This window comes from Enoplosus armatus, chromosome 20, assembly GCF_043641665.1.
Source record: "Enoplosus armatus isolate fEnoArm2 chromosome 20, fEnoArm2.hap1, whole genome shotgun sequence".
Taxonomy (NCBI): Eukaryota; Metazoa; Chordata; class Actinopteri; order Centrarchiformes; family Enoplosidae; genus Enoplosus; species Enoplosus armatus.
In genome coordinates, this window is record NC_092199.1 from 13,080,001 (window position 1) to 13,098,761 (window position 18,761).

General features: G+C 47.3%; 1 protein-coding gene across 1 annotated transcript in view; it reads left to right on the forward strand.

The window, feature by feature from the left end:
* Positions 1–18,761, forward strand: part of bahcc1b (BAH domain and coiled-coil containing 1b) — a 48,674-nt gene that overhangs the window by 19,515 nt on the left and 10,398 nt on the right. The window contains exons 3-14 of the mRNA XM_070926991.1: positions 2,825–2,935; positions 3,258–5,327; positions 5,920–6,031; positions 6,596–6,789; positions 7,476–7,616; positions 8,577–8,764; positions 9,401–9,788; positions 10,769–11,719; positions 14,503–14,669; positions 15,304–15,440; positions 15,757–15,861; positions 18,638–18,716. Coding sequence (XP_070783092.1) covers positions 2,825–2,935; positions 3,258–5,327; positions 5,920–6,031; positions 6,596–6,789; positions 7,476–7,616; positions 8,577–8,764; positions 9,401–9,788; positions 10,769–11,719; positions 14,503–14,669; positions 15,304–15,440; positions 15,757–15,861; positions 18,638–18,716 — 4,643 coding nt within the window. The remainder of the gene's footprint in view (positions 1–2,824; positions 2,936–3,257; positions 5,328–5,919; positions 6,032–6,595; positions 6,790–7,475; positions 7,617–8,576; positions 8,765–9,400; positions 9,789–10,768; positions 11,720–14,502; positions 14,670–15,303; positions 15,441–15,756; positions 15,862–18,637; positions 18,717–18,761) is intronic.

An 18,761-nucleotide genomic window follows, 5' to 3' on the forward strand; every position in this document is an offset into this window, starting at 1 on the left:
TTCCGCCACAGGGTCTATTTCTCAACTAACTGAAAACGGTCAGAATCAGAATTTCACGTTTCGCCAGTTTTTCCACAAACGTTGAGTAAACGATGACACCCAGCCTTCGAACATCGCTGCTAAGGAATTAAAGGGAAACCAGTCAGCTTTCAGCAGACCTTAACTTGATTTGAAAACCAAGGAATGCTCTTTAACTAGTTCTCTGGTCATTGTACTAACAGGTCGTTTTCACTGCACAGGTGTAATCAATAACATTAATGCATTCAATTCAGGTGAGCTAGTTAAATAGAGCCATCCTTGATGTTATTAGTTACACCTGTGCTTTCCCTGCTTTGACATGTTAAAATGTCTGTGGTGACAAATGACACTTCTGACTTATTTTGAATTAAGTTAAGTGATCCCACAAACAATAGCAAGTCCGCACATTTGTCACTTTGCCTTTCGAGTCCAACTTTCTCTGGAGGAAGCCGCTGTTTATGAAACTGTTTTCATTTCCCTCCTATAAGTTTTAATTTGTCACATCCCGTTGGCGAAGAAGTGTACACACCAGAATTGAATTTGGGCAAACGAGTCAAACACACTGCCTCTCACTCGTGGAGAGTCGGCCCAAATTTGTGATTTCAGTTTGTGAGACGACCTCATAAGATCTGTGTTTTTACAGAGAAATCTCTTCTGGTGAGGCTTTAAAGCCTTAAAGGATACAAGAGTTTTGTTTGTACGACTGCCTCATTTGCAGCTCATTGAGCGATAAATAGCAACAGTTAAGCCCTGAAAATGAGCGCTAATGTCGCCCGGAGTGACTGTCTTAAATCAGATTCATAGAAAGAGTCGGAGGCAGGACTTCAACGTGAACGCAAGAGAGAGCAGCGGCGGTGAAAGGAGAGCAGGAATGTGTGTGTGCGGAGGGAGTATGTGTGCGCCTATCAGACAGATTTTGTGTCTCTGTGGCTCAGCTTTGATGTCTGAACACACACACACACACACACACACACACACAAACATTCTCCTGTGTGCACACACTCACATGGACGAACGCGCGCGCACACACTACAAATGATTGTTTTTAAGAATTCAAGCCAGGGAGCTCTGGTAGGCGGTCTGCCAGCTGGCCACGGTCCAGAGAGTGGAGCGTAGCCAGCACAGAGAGAAGAAACCTGGCCGACACACACACACACACACACACACACACACACTGTCACAGATGAGACATATTCACGAAAAAATGCACAGTGGTGTTTGAAAAGCAGCACATATTCCCTCACACACACACACACACATCTTTCTCTCTCTCACTCACTCACATACACACACACAGCCCTACCTATCCTCTCGCTCTCCCTCTTCCACACCTGTCCTTGTTTTTTTGTCCCTTCTCTCATGTGCTCTCGCTCCTCTCCTTACCTCCCTTTCCTCTTTCCTCTCATCTCATCCATCTCAAAGCTCCCACTTCCCTTTCACTTCCTCCTTCATCTTCCATCCCCCCTCACACACACACACACACACACACACACACACACACCCCTCTCCCCTCTCCATACGCCTCTCAGCAGCACCAGATTGGGGGCTTTTCATATTGACAGCCCTGTTCTTCTGGTGTCTCCTTTACTTTTACTGTCTTTACATTGTTCAATCACTAACCTCCTCTATCCTTCTTGCCTTCCTTCTCCCCCCACTCCCCTTTTTTCTCACCGTGTCCCTTTGCCGTCTTTGTTCCCCTCTTCTTCTTTCTCATCTCCCCTCCCCCCTCCCCCCCTGAGTTTTATCACTCATCATTACCCGGGGGATTGGCTTTAGATGGCTGATAGAGCCTTTTGGCTAATTGTCGCCATTTAGATTCACTGGTTGTTAACCAGTCAGAGTAATCACACACACACACACACACACACACACACACACACAGGGTGTACACCTTCATGCATTTACATTGCAGCATGAACACGCAGACACACTGAGTCCCACACACACATGCTGGGAGCAGTGAGGGGGTGTTGGTGGTTTTGCAGTGCGACTGTGGAATGCGTAGGATGAGTTTTTATGGAGTGCTGTTTACTTTGGCCACCACCGTTAAACTTTTAACGGCTGCCAATTAACGGGCCGGCAAGGACACTCTGTGGGGCATGAAACCAGCTGCTGGAGAACACACACACACACACACACACACACACACAATCCAAGCCTTTTGGCCCCATAATGTGGAGTTTTGTGCCTCCTGTGTGGTGTGTTTGTGTACTTGTGTATGTGCGTGGGCCTGTGGTGATTTTGCTGCCCCCCCCCCCCATAACACCCCTTCGCAACCACCACTACAACCCCACACACATACACACCCACACCAACCCTCACCCACCCCTACACAACCACCAAGACCTCCTCTATCTTACGATACAGTTCAACGTCCTTGAAGACGAGGAACAGAGTGGAACAACCATTCACCTCCCAGTGACCTCCTGGGACTGTGTGTGTGTGTGTGTTTTTATGGAGGGGGGTTTGCAATGCTTCATACTATTTGTCTTGGGTTTGGGAAAAATGTGTTTTGTAGAAGAGCAAATTCCATCCAGTTAAATGCTGCAAACACTTGGCAGTAGCTGTCGGCTGTGGTTTTTGTCACCACTTTGTCCACTGTAAATAATGTCAACTCATGTGGCGTGTTTGTGCAAAAGTGCATTTATGGTGAAAGTAGCACTAACTGGCCATATTTTTTCTGTGTTTTCCAAAATGGCCCCATTTCATGATAGATTGTAGAGATAAACTGTTTGTTTAGAGGGCTGCTGAATGTCAACTCTGCAGAGAAACATCAATTCTTTCTCGCCCTCCCTCCCTCTGACAGGGTACCCCAGCTATTCAGGAAGTCTTGCTTCTCCTTTTCTCCCCATGAGTCCCCTGGATCACCATAGCAACGGTCTCTATGGACAGCACCGCTTCTATGAAACTCAAAAAGGTAGGTGTGTGTGTGTGTGTGTGTGTGTGTGTGTGTGTGTGTGTGTGTGAATGTGAAAAAATTGCTTGATATATACTTGCCCGAACTGCTTAATCAGCACTCACCACAGGAGTAAGAACAGTTGGGTCTAGTTTTTCAAGTTGGCTTCTTTTACTTCTCATTCCCTTTTCTCCGTAAATCATTTTAATATAGTGATTTTAATAAAACTATATGCAAAGTAATGTTTTTAACTGCCACTTTGCAGCTAACATTTAAATCTCTCTAGATTTCTAGAAACCTTCAACTTTTGCGACCCATTTTAAGTCCTCTCCTCTTCTCCCAGATCACTTCTACCTGAGAGGCCTTCCTCCCCAGCCCCCTCTGCTCTCCACTAGTCACAGCCTTCCTCCGCTTTCCAGGACTGCCCCGGGCCACCCACTTGGCTCTTGCAGCCGAGAGACAGACAATGGGGGAGGAGGCGGGAAGAGCACCAAGGATGTCGGTGAGAAAGGGGTTTCGTCTGTGTCAAAAATGAAGGAGCGATCGAGCAGCAAGGAGCGGCACCAGGAGAGCAAAGACAAACAACATCAGCTTCATCATCACCACCATCATCATCAGACAAACCCTGCCACCACTCCATCCGGCCACCACCACCAAGCTTACCCCCACCCTCATCATGCCCTCCTTCCTCACCTCACACCACAGGGCAGGGAGGAGGACCACAGACACTCCCTGGATCGACACAAGGAGTACAGAGACAGTGACTCGGGCAGTCAGGAGATGAAACATATGAGTGCCTGTAAACTGTCCAGTGGTTCAGTAGCAGAGACTGGCTCTGGAGGAAAGGGTGGAGCACTGAGCAGCTGCAGTGGTGGTGGGGTGGGCAGACCTCCATCTGGAGGCGGCAGGCGGTGCTCCAAGGATGGACCCATAAATGGGGAGATGAGGATTAGCGAATCCTCAGCTTCTTCCAATGAATGTATGAGAAGAGGTGCGGCTGCCGTGACAGCCATCTTGGCACCTCCAACCCCCCACTCTGTGGCCTCCTACTCCATGCCTCCTCCTCCCCCTCCGCCACCTCCTCCTCATGCCTTGCACATGGGCTCCACAGTGGCTGGAGGGTGGCTACACCATGCACATCACCATCCACATCACCATCCTCATCCTGAGTTTTACTGTCCCCCAGTCCCTCTAACACTGACGCCCTCCAAAGAACCAGCATCCACCCCTGGAGGTTCTGGCAGGGAGGCGAAAGTCACTGGCCCAACTTATGTGCCCTCAGTTGGGCCACTGGGAGACCTGGCAGCCACTGACTGTCGTGGAGCAGGAGGGGGTGGGAGAAAGGGAGATGACAAGAGTGGAGAAGGAGCTTATGAAAGTCCCCCTCATCACCTCAGCCGACTTAATAGTTGCCAGAAGAAGGACAAATCCCAGCCACACCAACAGCAGTTGGGATATGGCAAGGCTGACAAACCTCCTGACTGGAGCCACCAGACACAGCACTTCCACAAACCCAGCTCCAACGTGAGCTCTCAGCCTGAGCTGCGGTCCTGCAGCCTGGACACATCTTCATCCTTCAGAGATGTAGAGGTTGTGGATGATGTTTACCGGCCGTCACTTCCGCTAGATACCCAGGCGACACACCCTGGTGCTGGACAGGGCACACCAAAGAATAGCCCCGACACCAGCACTCCTCCCTTCAGGGATTGTACCCACTCAGGTCTTCATCCTGATGGGCGGGTGGGGTCAGGAGCAGCGGCTCACAGGGAGGGACAAAAGGTTGCAAGGATAAGGCATCAGCAGCACAGCAGCCACGGAGCAAGTACAGAAGAGAGGGGAAGAGACGGAGGTCAGGCAGCACCTTCCTGGGGTGCTCGAGGGGGCTACCAAGAGGACCAGAGAAAAGGCTCCCATCATGCATCAGTTGGTAATGGTGAAGTAAGAGGGCTCAGCAGCAGAGCTTCAAGCAGTGACCACAACCAGCCCCATTCTCAACCGCCTCCACCTCTATCCCGCTCCTCATTGCACACCAATGAGGGTGAGGGCAGTGCCATGAAGAACCTAATGAACTACAGCTCCCAGCAGCCTTTGCTTCTGCCACAGCGGGGCCCCTTTGGAGGTCTGGGCTGCCTCAAGCAGGGTGGAGAGAAATCAGAGAAGGGGGACAGAGGAGGAGCTAAAAGCAACACCTCCCTGCAAGACACTCCCAAACAATCACTCCCTCCTCGCCGAGGCTCCACTAACGAGGGCGATAGGGGTGACAGAGGTGGGAAAGAGGCAGGGGAGGCAGGTGAGGGGGAGGTGCGACAGCCTCCGGTGGGTATTGCAGTTGCGGTAGCCAGGCCCCCCCATCGTTCCCCAGACAACACCCCTGGACACAGCAGACAGGGCAGGGTGCTGCCCAGCATGAAAGGTCAGACATCATTTATACTCCTGGCACTGAAAGTCTTCTAATGCTATTTCTGTGCTCTTGGCTGCATTAAGGGAAAAATCCATGATTACACACTCGAGAACAGCTCTTGGTGTTGTACAGCATCTTACATTTCTTACGAAGACAACTTTGCAGAGATGCTTTAAGCATGTCAGACCCTTATAGACTTAAATTGCAAACAGCTTCTGTCTAGACTCACCACGTTCAGGGAGAAATTGATTGCAGAGATACTGATTTCTGCAAGGGCAGTGTTTGTCAAAGGCCTCCTAGCTTTTGTAAAACATCACTTTTTGTCATAGAAGTATATGAGGCATATTGAGGTTTAGTAGATATGCAAAAAAGGTACAATTTCTGGCATGCAATGAACATCAATATGACATTATGTGTACGAGTATCTGTTGATAGACTATATTTTTAAAGAAACCGAAAACATTTGAAGATGTGACCAGGATGTCCTCTGTGCTTTGTGTTTTCAGAAGTACGGGTATTTGAAACACTGTCATCTAATATATATTTTTGATAGGTGCATTATAGTTGCTGTAAGCTTATTACTTTGGTTGTATTTACTATTCAGGGGTGTCGCGTCCTGTCTACCCTCTTGGTCGGGAAGCAGAGGAGAGGAAGAGGATGACAGAGGAACAGATCAGCCTTCATCACCTGGACAGAGACAGAGAAATGATCATCAGGTACACTTATATTCACAAACACCAACACAAACGAACAGACACTCATAGACACCCACATGCACACGCTAGCATCTTTTCATTTTTCCTCTCATCTGATAAGCTGCAGTTCTTTTATTCTCTCAGCGTCTCTCTCCCAGTCTGAGGCTCTGCTTCTCTTTTCTCTCATCCCCTTACTCCATTTACTCTTCTCACCCTTTGATGTGGTATTTCTGTACCCCCTCACTCTCTCTCCTCCCCTCTCTCTCTCTCTTTCTCTCGAAGATGAGATGTGGTGCATTAATGTTACGGGGACTAATACGGATGTCTCTGAAGTATCAGACTCTTATTATGTAGTCATATTAAGGGAAGAAAACATATAATGAGAACTCATAGACCAGGCACAAGATGATGGCTGTTCCTGTTGCCATCACATTTCCTTTTTCTTGATGATTATAATGGTGGTAGTGGTAATGAAGATGACAAGGATGAAGATAATGATCATAATGATGGTGATGATGATGATGGTGACATTAAGAGGGATAATCAAGGTAATGACAAAGTTCACCCCGCCTACCACCACGACAGGGAAAACAAAGATCGCGTGGAGTTCGCCAGGATCCACCCCTCTAGTAGTTGCCACGGTGACCTGACCTCTCACCTCTTGGTTCCCGGAGGGGCCAGTCAGTTAGGGACGGACCCTGCTGCACATGCTCACCCAGCTCACCACCACTGGATGCAAAGGACAGGAAGTCCCTCCCTCTGGATGGGGCATTCTTACAGTGAGTAGACGTTTTTATGTCCAGTGACCTCAGTTTTACTTTATACATAGTCTTTATCTTTAATGCTCTCCTTTTCATGTGTTTTGTTCAAGATGAATGTTTTTTTGTTGAGATCATGTGTCAGTCAGTGTGTCAGTGGGGGGGGGGGTTTCTTTCTTGTTTTTATTTTGTCTTTTGTTCATTGTTGCCATTGTTAATAATGCTGAATACAGAGGTCTTGTTTATACCGTATTTTTTTGAAATAACATTTTCTGTGAGAAAAACCTAGGTGTTTAGAACAGTGAATGTAAAAACTTTTATTGATGGCTTATAGGTTGAATGACAATTGCATTCTATAAATGAACTACAGACACTAAATCATAAAGAACAAACTTCAGGCACTCGTGCATAGAGGAGTAATTTGGATTTGAATCAGAGTTCAAACCCTGATGAAGACTTGCAAAGGTCAAAACCAGTTAAATCTTTTTCATCTTAAAGGCGTTCTATCAAAACTCCATATTAGTCCTGCTCCTCAATGCAAGCCCCAGAAGTTTGCTCTTTTGTATATATTTGAAGAGCACCAACATTTTTTGTGCAAAATTTACCCACAAAGCACACCATTATGTTTCTGGAGTAGTGAAATAAGTATTTAAGTATTTAAAGGTTGCTCTCATTTGACTGTGTTATGTATATATCTTATATTCCAGGTCTGGGCCACGTGGGAATGAGCCCTGGCTTCCCACCAGGTCTTCCCAGTTCTCTGCAGCCTGTCTTGGGGTCGCTCACCCAAGACCCTAACTCCCCGCTGGTGGTTCTTCCTACAGAGCCTGGGCCTCATCATCACCTCGGTATGCTAAGCATCCTTTTACAACATCACACACACACACACAACAAGAAGAGCTCATATTCATTGCTGTCTTCCCATACTTACTGCCCTCTACCTCCCTCCTTCTCTACATTTGTACCATCAGAGCCGCTGCCATTTCTCTCCCAGAGTTTTAGTATCATTGGCTAATCATAATATAATGCTCAACTAAGTCCCTCTGTCAGTGGGACCGTGTTTTATAGCTTCGTTAATGGGAGCAGCTATTCCATTGCCCTCCTCTGCATGTGCCCAGTGTTATGCAAACCATTTTAACCGGCGCTCATCTCTTTTTGTGGTGGAGCACTGGTGTGTTTGGACTAGACTTTGTGTGTGCGTGTATGTGGACATCTAAAGTTAGTTGTGTTCATGTCTGGAGCAACATGAGACATTGCTCACTGTGAAGGGTTGTGTTGTACATCTCAGCCGTTGCTAGAGAGAGAAAAGAGTGTGTGTGCGTGCATGCGTGTGTGTGTGTCAATGCTGCTTTGCAAACAGGCTGTGAAATTTAATTATCTCCCGCCTCCCTTGCCTCGCTCCGTGGGAGTTCCTGCAGAGAGGGGAAGTGCATCTACTGAACCCTTCCCCTGGGAAACATTAGCCCACTCAGGCTAATCTCACAGAACAAAGGTTCCCAGCGACAAGGCAGCCAAGGAGGGATGTGTGTGTGGGTGTGTGTGTATGTACACGTGTGTATCTGAATTCATATGTGGCTACGGTGGGGCTTTGAAGAAGATGTGTGTTTCCCCCATAGGGAAATTAAATATAAAAATATAAAGAGTAAAAGAAGGTGAATGGACATATTAAAAAGGGCAGTTCAAGAGTTCATTGACACAGTTTCTCTTTTTTTTCAATTTTCTATTATCCAAACCAAACTTAATGCTATTAGTCCCAATCTCTCATTTCCCATCTGTCTCTTTCTCTTTCTCTGTGTTTCCTACTCCAGATGTTCTGGAGCAGTCAGGTCTGTGGCCCCCTGTGTACGGAGGCAGAGGCCCTCCTTCTCACCTGCAGCATCACCCCGTCTACTCCCGCTCCTCATTCCTACGGCAACAGGAGCTGTACGCCCTGCAGCATCAGCACCAGCAGCAGCAGCGAGCCATGGAGCACATGCAGCGTCACTCCTTAGGACAGGTAAAACTAATATTAATAATGTTGGAGGTTAAATTTGAGCCTAAATGTGTGAAATGCTGTGAACATATTACTGTGAAACGGTGAGCTAATGAAAATTTGGAAGTGTGGAAATATTGTGAAGTTCCTCCTGAGTTGTCAGGCCTAAAATACACCACCACTAGTCATTTGTTTGAAGATCTCTCAGCACAGATATCCTGATTTGTCAACGTTGAAAGAAAAGCGTGTGCAAAATCACACCCAGCTATTATTTAAGCCAATGACTTCCTCTTTTTATTGACAAAAGGTTTCATTGATAAAGAGACGTTGGTGTGGTGTTTTTGCACTCTCACATTGCCAGATCATTTGGCAATCAAACAGTGTGGTTTTTCAGGGCTTTTCTGTCAAAAGGTTTAGTTTGGTATTTGTGCTTATGTGTTCAACTAACTCTATTTATTTTAAGCAAACTGTTGCATCTCTTGTTTGAGATATAATGCATCAGGAAAGATAATATTTCTATGTTAAAAAGCTGAATCACTATGGTGTTGAGTACAATGTAGCAAAGTAGAAATTTATTCATTTATATGAAATATGATGTATTTATCCAAAGGGCTATTTCTTAAACTATTATTTTCTTCCTCTCCATTTCCTCTTTGACAGAGAAAACACGAGGAGCATGCTATCACTATACAGGACTCTCCTCACGAATCTTCCACGTCCAGAACTCCCTCCTCTTCTTCTTCCTCTTCGTCGTCCACCACCTCCTCTCACGTGGCCAAACCCTTCTCTCACACCCCTCCTCCACCCAAGACGCCCACACCGTCTCCAGGGATGTGTCCCAGCAGCCGTCAGTCACCCTGCTACCACTCCCCGTCCAGGCGGCCACACCCGCCCAACCCACTGACCCCTGCCCCGAGCCCGGCTGCAGCGGCGCCCCGCTCCCCGGCACTCAGCCCTGCTCCGTCACACGTCTCTAAGGGGCATGAGAGGGGCAGTGACAGAGGAGAGGGACAGCCACCTCAGGATTACCCACAATCTCTTGAGCCAGGTGAGTGTGGAGAAGTCTAAAAGCTGAATTTAAAGAACAGTCCGACAACAAAAATATAGACAGCAAACAGGACAGAGAGTAAGAGACAAGGCAAAGACACAGAGATAGAGAAACATAGTGTGAGAGAAAGAAGAGAGAGGGAGAGAGATGGAGGTGCTGCTGCAGAAATGTAGCACTGGTCTTTGAAGCGTGGTATTCTTTTGATTTTGCAGAAATTGTTTGAAGCATGGCTGATCCCTTGCTCTGTGTGTCCTTGAGTGTGTGTGAGTGTGTGTAATTTTTTCAGTGCAAGCTAAAGAGGGACAGCGAGCAGGTCAGCCATTAAGGTCACAGAAAGCATATGGGCACTCAGTGTGTGTGTGTGTGTGTGTGTGTGTGTGTGTGTGAGTGACCTGCCAGCATGCACGCGTGTGTGACTGAGCTTGCATGTGTCACAAGACGAAGGTCGGTAAAATCTTCAGACAGACCCTCCTTATCCTTGTCCTTGAGAAGTACAGGCGGAAGGATACACATTCATCTGGCTGTGTTGTCAGGGGGCGGAGGGATACCATCAATAATAAGCGAGCAGGGGTGACAGGGCCGGCGCCGCAATCACAGAGAAACGGCAGGGTGTCATCAATATCCCACATAGATCTATACACTCATTCACACTCCTACACACACACACACACACACACACACACTCAGTATATATAATATACACTACTGTACACACACACACTGTGTTTTCTGCACCCTGCTGTCAGTGTATTATGTCAACTGTAATCACGTGCTCCAGCCTGTCTGCCTGAACAGAATGGCAATGAATTTTCTGAAAGGGAAAGGGTCTGACTTAAAGACAATGGAGATTTTCTGTTTTCTGCAAATGCTTGTAAATACATATTATATGTGGTTTGTCAGATTGTGAATATGTCTGGTGGTGGCTGATGGTTTTATGTCAGTAGACCTGTTTGACCTTTGCTTTCTCCTCTTTCCTCCAGACTTACCACCTGTTTACACCTACCCTCCGATCACCATGGGTTACAAGGCCGGGCCCTCGCCTCCTGAAGCTCGGTTGGCTGAACAAGCCACGGTGGAGGAGGAGCCGGCAGAGCCCGACTCCGAGTCCCTCAAACATCCATGCCACATCCAGCGTCTCACGGAAGAAAAGGAGAGAAGGGACGAAGAGGAAGGGGGAGACTGCGAAGTGGTGGAATCCCAGAGTGGAGTTGTAGAGGAAGAGAAGGAAGAAAGGAGGGTGGAAGTGAAAGGATGCTTCGTCTCCGAGCCTGAGAGCAAGATTTCTGGATTGCCGCCATGCCCTTCCCCAGCTCCGGTCCCAGATCCAGCCTGCCCAGCCACAGCCACAGGCAAAGCCCTAAAAGTAGAGCTCTCTCTGGGTTGCCCGGGCCAGAAGGCCGGCCTGGAGGAGCCCCAACTATTCAAAGAGCAGGAGGATGATAGAGAACATAGAAAAGAGGACATGGAGGAGGATGAGGGAGAGAAAGTGGGGCCTGAACCAACAGAATGTACTGTCTCTGTGCCTGTAGAGCTTGGAGAGGAGGAGCAGGGGGAGGTGGAGGAGGATGGGGACAAAGATGGAGAGAATGTAGAGGTGGTTGAGGATGATGAGGAAAATGAGGAGAGTGGGAAGAGTCCAGACGAGGACTCCGTGGAGCTAATATGTAACTCTCCTGCTCCCTGCCCGTCCCCTGACCCCGCCCTCCCTCCCGCGGCGAGCACAGCAGCCCAGCTCCAAGGGGCCTACATGTGGAGCCTGGAGCTCCTGATTGCCGCGGCTCTTTGCGCCACCAGAGATGCCTTGTATCCACCAGTACCTGCTTTCCAGGCCCCAATGCCTCCACCCCACCACGGTATGGAGATACTGGGAGAACTTGCTGAGTTGGAGATCCAGCAGAGGAGCAGGGAGAGCAAAGAGAAAGACACTGAAGGTGAGTCCCCTTTCAACACCTTTGAAAGTTTCTAAAATGCCTGTGAAATGAAACCAAAAATGTAGAAATGGCCCCAATAATTAGGTGTGTCTTTTTTTAATAAACCCTATGTACAATGTCAATCGTGTTACAGTAAAAACGACCAAAATGTCCCTGAAAATCAGATCAAGGAAAAAGAAAGTTACCCTACTTCTTTCTGGCCTACACACACACCTCCAGTGAACCAAGAAAAGGGTCTGGGAGACGTGTGCAACCCAGATATGGAGACTATCAACTCACACACTAACCACACACACAATTCCCATTGACTGTCCTGCTTCCTTCCTCATCTCGGACTCCTTGTTCTTGCCCATAGACCATATTTTTCCCTCTGCGAAGAGTGCGTGTGTGTGTGTGTTTTGGGGGGGACACAGAGATGGACAAACAAGCTCATCTTCAGACACAAGCCAGGATACACACACACACACACCCCCACACACACACACACACACACACAAACACACAAACACACACTCTGCCCAGTGTGTCCCCTAGGCTCTGGCGTCTTGCTTTGCTAATTAGACCCTTTCCTTTAAAACACTTCTCCTGTAAGCGCTCCTATTTTCCTCTCGTCCCTCTGAGAGAAAGCGTTTTTATTTATGCCAGCATCTGTGCGTGTGTGTGTGTTTGTGTTTGCCAGTATTTGTGTGTGTGTGCGTGCACAGCGGCAAGTGTGTGTAAGCTGTTAAGTAATCCCAGATGAATCCCTGCTCTCCTCCATCAGAGTCTATGTGTCTCTCCACCAGGCTGCCTGCTCCCTGCCTGGGCCTCCTCCCGCCTCTCCTCCTCCCTCTTTGTTACCCCCCCACCCCCACCCCCACCTGCTTCTTCTTTTTCTTTTTTTTTTATTAAACCAATGTAATCTTGTGTGTAAATCCTGCCTCTGCAAGCCTTGTTGACGGAATTAATAAGTGTAAAAATCATAAGACGCTCTGCAGCTGTCTGTGCATGTGTGTGTGAGAGATACAGAGTGTGTGAGTATGCATTTGTTTACATGTGTGTGCACGTGGTTAGCATGTGTAATAGGTGTGAAATCAATAAGTCCTGTCGTGGCGTGGAAAACGCTCCCCAAATTGCAACACATTTATTTAAAACCCGCTCCGGCCTCGCTGCATGGAATGTTATTAATACTGCTGATGGCGTTTTTGTCATCCTGAATGTGTTTGGGAGATGAAACCGATCCCAGACAGATGCATTTATGCCGCTCCTTGACGCGGAAGGATATCTACGCTGTTCCCCGGAGATCGCAATTACAGATTAAGGAATCAAGAGAGACTTTCCCCTCCAGTATAAATTAGCACCATTACTTCTATTTACACATAGTCAGAGGAGCTGTTTGTGTCATAGTTTCCTTTATTCTTTCACATTTCCTTTATATTGAAATTTTAGCTCAATAAACTTCCTTAATGGCTTCTAATGATGACTAGGCCCATATCAACTGTAATGGTTTTTAATTTTCCACCACTGTTTTTGTTTTTCCCCTTGAAATCCCCGGTGCAGCCTCTTATTACACCCCTCACCCCCCTTTAGGGACGCAGTATGGGGTTATTACTGTGCAAAGCTGCGCGGCGCGTGTGTGTGTGTGTGTGTGTGTGTGTGTGTGTGGGATACTGCGGGCGGAAGGTATTCATCGATTGTGGCCATCCTCCAGGATACTAAACTAGGCGTGGTGATGTCAGCGGTGATGTCATCCTGTCAGGGTAATCGGAGCGTGCCATTGGCTCAGAGGTCTGACAGATGAGATGGCATTGACCTCTGCGAGCCGGGACAGGACAAAGCCGCATCTCTCGGCTCCTTTCCCCGCTCGCTCCGTCTCTCTCTGTGAGGAGTTACCTGTCGTTCAGTCTCACATCCGTTTGTTCTTTCCTTTGCGCTTTCCTTCATTTTCTTTTAATCTGGCTTCACAGATGAAGACTCCATCCTTCCTGCCCTCTTCTTTCTCTTCTGTTTACCGCATTTCTGTCTCCATCTCCCACTCACACACACAGGTTTTAATAATGTCAGATGTCAGTGAATAGGCCTTGCAGCTCCAGTGCACAGACTGTGAATGATCCAGTAAAACCTCTCCTCTCCTCTCCTCTCCTCCCCTCTCCTCTCCTCTCCTCTCTCCTTTCCTAGAAGGGAAAATTGGATTCTGTCCATGTCCATAATGAGGAGATGTAGGAGAATAAATAGATAGCTCAATAAACACTTTGCCTCTTATTGCTTCTCCTCCCCTTTACTCCCCATCGCCTCCCTCCCTTCTTCTCACTGCGTTGCACTCCTCCTCCTCCTCCCCCCTCCTGCCCGCTGCTCGTCTCCTTCTCTCCAATTCTCCCTCACACACTTATGCAGTTTGCCCATGTCTGCGCAGCTCAGCGAAAAATATTGTAGGTGCATGTGTGTGTTCAGAATGAGTGTGTTTTTATTTGCATAGGTGCATGTGTGTGTGGACCATCTCATGAATATTCTGTTTCATCTGCTGCTGCTGTGACAATGACAGAGTTAATGACAGTGACAGATGTAGAGATCGTTCTCCTCCACTCCCCCTCGCGTGTGTGTGTGTGGTTTGTGTGTACGATTAAGCAGGAACACCAGTATACATCAAATAAACTACAAGCTAATATCATAAATATCACCACTTTTCAAGGCATGGTTTCATCGCTCCAGAAATAAATCCGTTCAGCGCACAGCATGTTTTATAACACCGTGTCAGCCGCCGTGTGACGTACCAATCTAACCCGAAACTATCCATCTCCGTGCAGGTGAAGACATGTTGACCTTCGACCTCCACAGTCTGGCGACACTGGCGGCCGCCCGTGCCCTGGAGATGGGGGGAGGGGTTGTGGATGTGGGGGCGGGCCGGCAGTGTCCAATCAGGAAGAGGCTGAACCTGCGCAGGAAGTGCAGCTGGACGCCTCGCCACGAGCCGGTGAGGCTTTACTGAATGCGTAGTTGGTGTTTGTGCATGCAAACATAAATCATTCATGCTGAACATGTGGGGACAAGCTGAATAATGGAAACACACTTCATTTGTTTTTTTACGGTTAAAACCCAAACATGATGCAGGCTATCATTTTTTTTTACATTTAAGGATTTATAGAGTCAGGCAAATATACCTCAATGGTAATGAAATTGTAGCTTTTAAGTGAAATCAGAAGAAATCTTTTTTTGTTGTTTGTATTTTTTGGTTGAATCTTGCACTTTTGTGCAGACATTTGCACATTTTCACAAAATGTGATTTTAACTTGCAAGAAATGTTTTATTGATTCCATAATGAGTGAAGGTGATGGGGTGTGGGGTGGTTCAATTATATCCTTTAAATAGTCCCAGAAGTAAAGCTGGCTTCTTCATTTTTTTTATTTAAATGCAGCTGGTCGACATACATAAACTGCTGCAGTGACCAAACTCATGAGCTTCTGGTTACAGGAAAATCCATCCAATCATCAAGAATCAAGCTGCCCAAACACAAGCTGGCTACTTCACATATCCAATGACTGTTGAACTCACTTTGTGTTCAGCATTGAAATTCTCCTGCTTTGTGTGTGTGTGTGTGTGTGTGTCAGGTGTGCCCAGTGAAGGGCTCCATGGAGACGATGGGAGGGGAGGAGCTGGCCATGCGTGTCCAGCTGGCTGAGCTACAGCGCCGCTACAAAGAGAAACAGAGGGAACTGGCCAAGCTACAGAGGAAACACGACCACCAGTGAGCAGAGACAACACACACACACACACACGCACACACACACACACTTCTTTTTGTCTAGATTGAGTCGTGCATTCCAACATTCACAATTCTGCTGTCATGCTGCATCTTCCTGATTTATCAGGACTCGCTGCCTGCTCATACCTAATGCAGTCTGACCTGTAGCCGATACAAGTTTCCTCCTGATTTCTCCTGCTGTCCGGACTGCATCTTTGATCTCTCTCTCTCTCTCTCTCTCTCTCTCTCTCTCTCTCTCTCTCTCTCTCTCTCTCCGTCTTCGTCTTCCTCCTCCTCCTTCTTGTCTTCCTCTCTGCAGGAAAGAGGAGACGTCTCGTAGCCCTGCCCGCCGGGGGCCCGGCCGCCCCCGCAAGCGCAAGTCCACCCCCGGCCCAGCTGCTGCCGAGAGCTCAAAGAGACTCAGGTCAGTCCTCTGATATTGCGTCAGTATAATCAGTGTGATTGGCAAGCCCAGCTCATTCATCCTGATTTCTGTTTGTGTTTTTAGTGAAAGGCACGGTTGATTTTCAAGAAGTTCTTCTTCAGCTGAATTGATTCAAATGCTCTATAGCTGATGATTTGCTTGATTGGGCACTGGAAGGAGCTGCTTGCACGCACACACACACACACACACACACACACACATATACACACACACACACACACACAATGGGCACGTGACGGGAGCTGTAAGATGGTTGTGATTTTAAATGAGAGAAGGTAATGGAGATGAGGCCTTCATTAATCATCATTAATCACTTTTAATCATATTTATCACTTGCATTGATTATGTCCTGGTTCCCTGTGAACCTCGAGCATATATTAATGCAGCTGGACAAAGTCCTGATGTACGGTTATTACAGTGATAAACGACTCAACACCACCCCCACCCGCTGCAGCATACAACCACACATTATTTAACACCTTAGACATGCACACTTTCATGCTGACACACATTCCCGTACGAGGTGGAAACACACACTCTCTCTCTTTCTCTCACACACACACAGTATTCAACACTTATAATGATAAATGTGTTTTCTCATGCTGCCCCACCTCTGTTAGCATGTGCACCCCTCGCCTTGATAAAATGATTAGAGAAACTCAAGGTTTGTCACGGTTACCATGATTAAAAAGCGCTAATGAAAATGACAATGAAAGGCTTAAGTCATACATGCTGGTGCACCAAACACAACTTGTTTAATTAGTAGCGTTGGTCGCTACGTGCCTGAGCCGCATTTCTGTTGTTATTAACGAGCATGTATCATTTGTTTATGCTTTCATCTTCTTGTTAGAGTTGTGGGTTGAAATGAAACAGCGAGAGAGTGAGAGGTAGAGAGGAATAGTAACAGACGAGTCCTCTTGATACACATATGCACTATATGGCCAAAACTATGTAGACACATGATCATCTATATGTGATTGTTATACATGTCATTCCAAAACCATTAGTATACAGCTATAACAGCCTCCATCCCTTTGGGCAGGCTTTCCTCAATAACCTGGCTGCAGAGATTTGCTCCCATTCAGCCACAGGAGCATTCGTGAGATTGGCCACTGCTAAGTATTTATAGCTGTTTTGAAAAGCCACGCTTGAAGGCGAGGTGAATCTTTCAAATGGGGATAACAATGCACACCTTCGGACGGTCTGTCCTTGAACGCATTCATGGTGTGGCAAATGATGGAGGTAGTTGTGAGAAAAAAAGGAAATAAAGAGAGTTTAAGCCCTGCTTACTTTCCCACCTTGTCTGGTCAGTTGCTGTGCGAAATGGCTGTGGTTTTTGGTTTCGGAAAAATTTGGATGCCGTCCTTGCAATTTCAGCATCTGAAAGGTGTGAAGGCGAGGTGCTTTCAGCCGCTGGTCGACAACCCGAACACTTAGTTTAAAGCATACTGATACCTTGAGGCCTGACTGACAGTTGGCATTCCAGTTCATCCCAGAGGTGTTGGACGGAGTTGAGGTCAGGGCTCTGTGCAAGCCAGTCAAGTTCTTTAACAATAAAATTTGGAAAATGATCCCTTTGTGTAGCTGGCTTTGTGCACGCGGGCATTGTGATATTGAAACAGGAAAGGGCCTTCCCCAAACTGCTGCCACAAAGTTGGAAGTACACTCTTGTATTGTATTGGCCCAAACAGCCCCAGACCAAAAGTATGCAAGTATTTTACACATAAATAATTTTTCATACTCAAGTGTACAGAATGTACATGCGCGCTCACAGTACTGTTGATGAGGACGTGACATGGGGTAAACTTTGAGGCTTAGAAGCTCAGAGGGGTCAGAGGTGAATAGTCAGGCAGGTTTCAACAGACAGATGTCGTCTGGATGGATGAACAAACAGATCTCTCAGGTTTTTTAAAGAGAATTTTTTAGGTAGATCTTTTCCTTACCTTTCTCTCTCCTCTCCTCTCTTCTCCTCTCCTCTCCTCTCCCGGGAGCAGAGATGCTGAGAGCCAAACCTTCCCTCTGTGGGAATATAGGATTCACCTGCCTCAGACACCAGCTGCTAACAGAGTGTGTGTGTTTGTGTGTGTTTGTGTGTGTGTGTGTGTGTGTGTGTGTGTGTGTGTGTGTGTGTGTGTGTGTGTGCTGGCTGCCTGTGGTGTGAGAGAGCATGTATGCAATGAAGGAATGACAGAGAGAGAGAGAGAGAGAGAGAGAGAGAGAGAGAGAGAGAGGAAGGGAGGAGTAGTGTTCAATAGAGGTTAGTGTTTATCGATCGAGCCCTGAAGCTCCGGTCAGCGGACAGACTCCCCCGAGACTGCTTCATCTCTCCCTCTGTCTCTCTCCCTTCCCCCTCAACTACTCTCCTCCTCCCTCCGTCTCTCTCTGTCTTTTCTCCACTCTCCTTCACACCAGATAATTCTCATCCTTTCATGTGGCGAGTTTCATATTCACACCGCCGCTGAATATTTCTGTGTTTGCCGTCAAACTGCGCAGACTGTCGGCAGAGCCTGTCTCTTACCTCATCAAAGTTATGAGACGGAGAAGAAGAGTGGGAAGACAGTGAGACAATGAATGAACCCGGCAGAGAGGGAAGTGAAACTAGAAAGACGAGAGCAGAGAGGCAGAGTTACAGAGTTACAGAGAAAACCATCCATGAAAAGAAAGAAATGTGTGATCAGATTGATTCTGTGATCCGCTTTATATATGATGAATTCTCATTTAAGTGCGTCTCTGCTGTGTTTTTCATGTTTTCCAGGACCGGGCTGAATTTACTGGAGCAAAAAGCCAGGAAGAAAATGTCCAATCATGGCTTCAACAGCCTCAGCTCTGCACAGGTTGGTCTCTCTCTCTCTCTCTCTCTCTCTCTCTCTCTCTCTCTG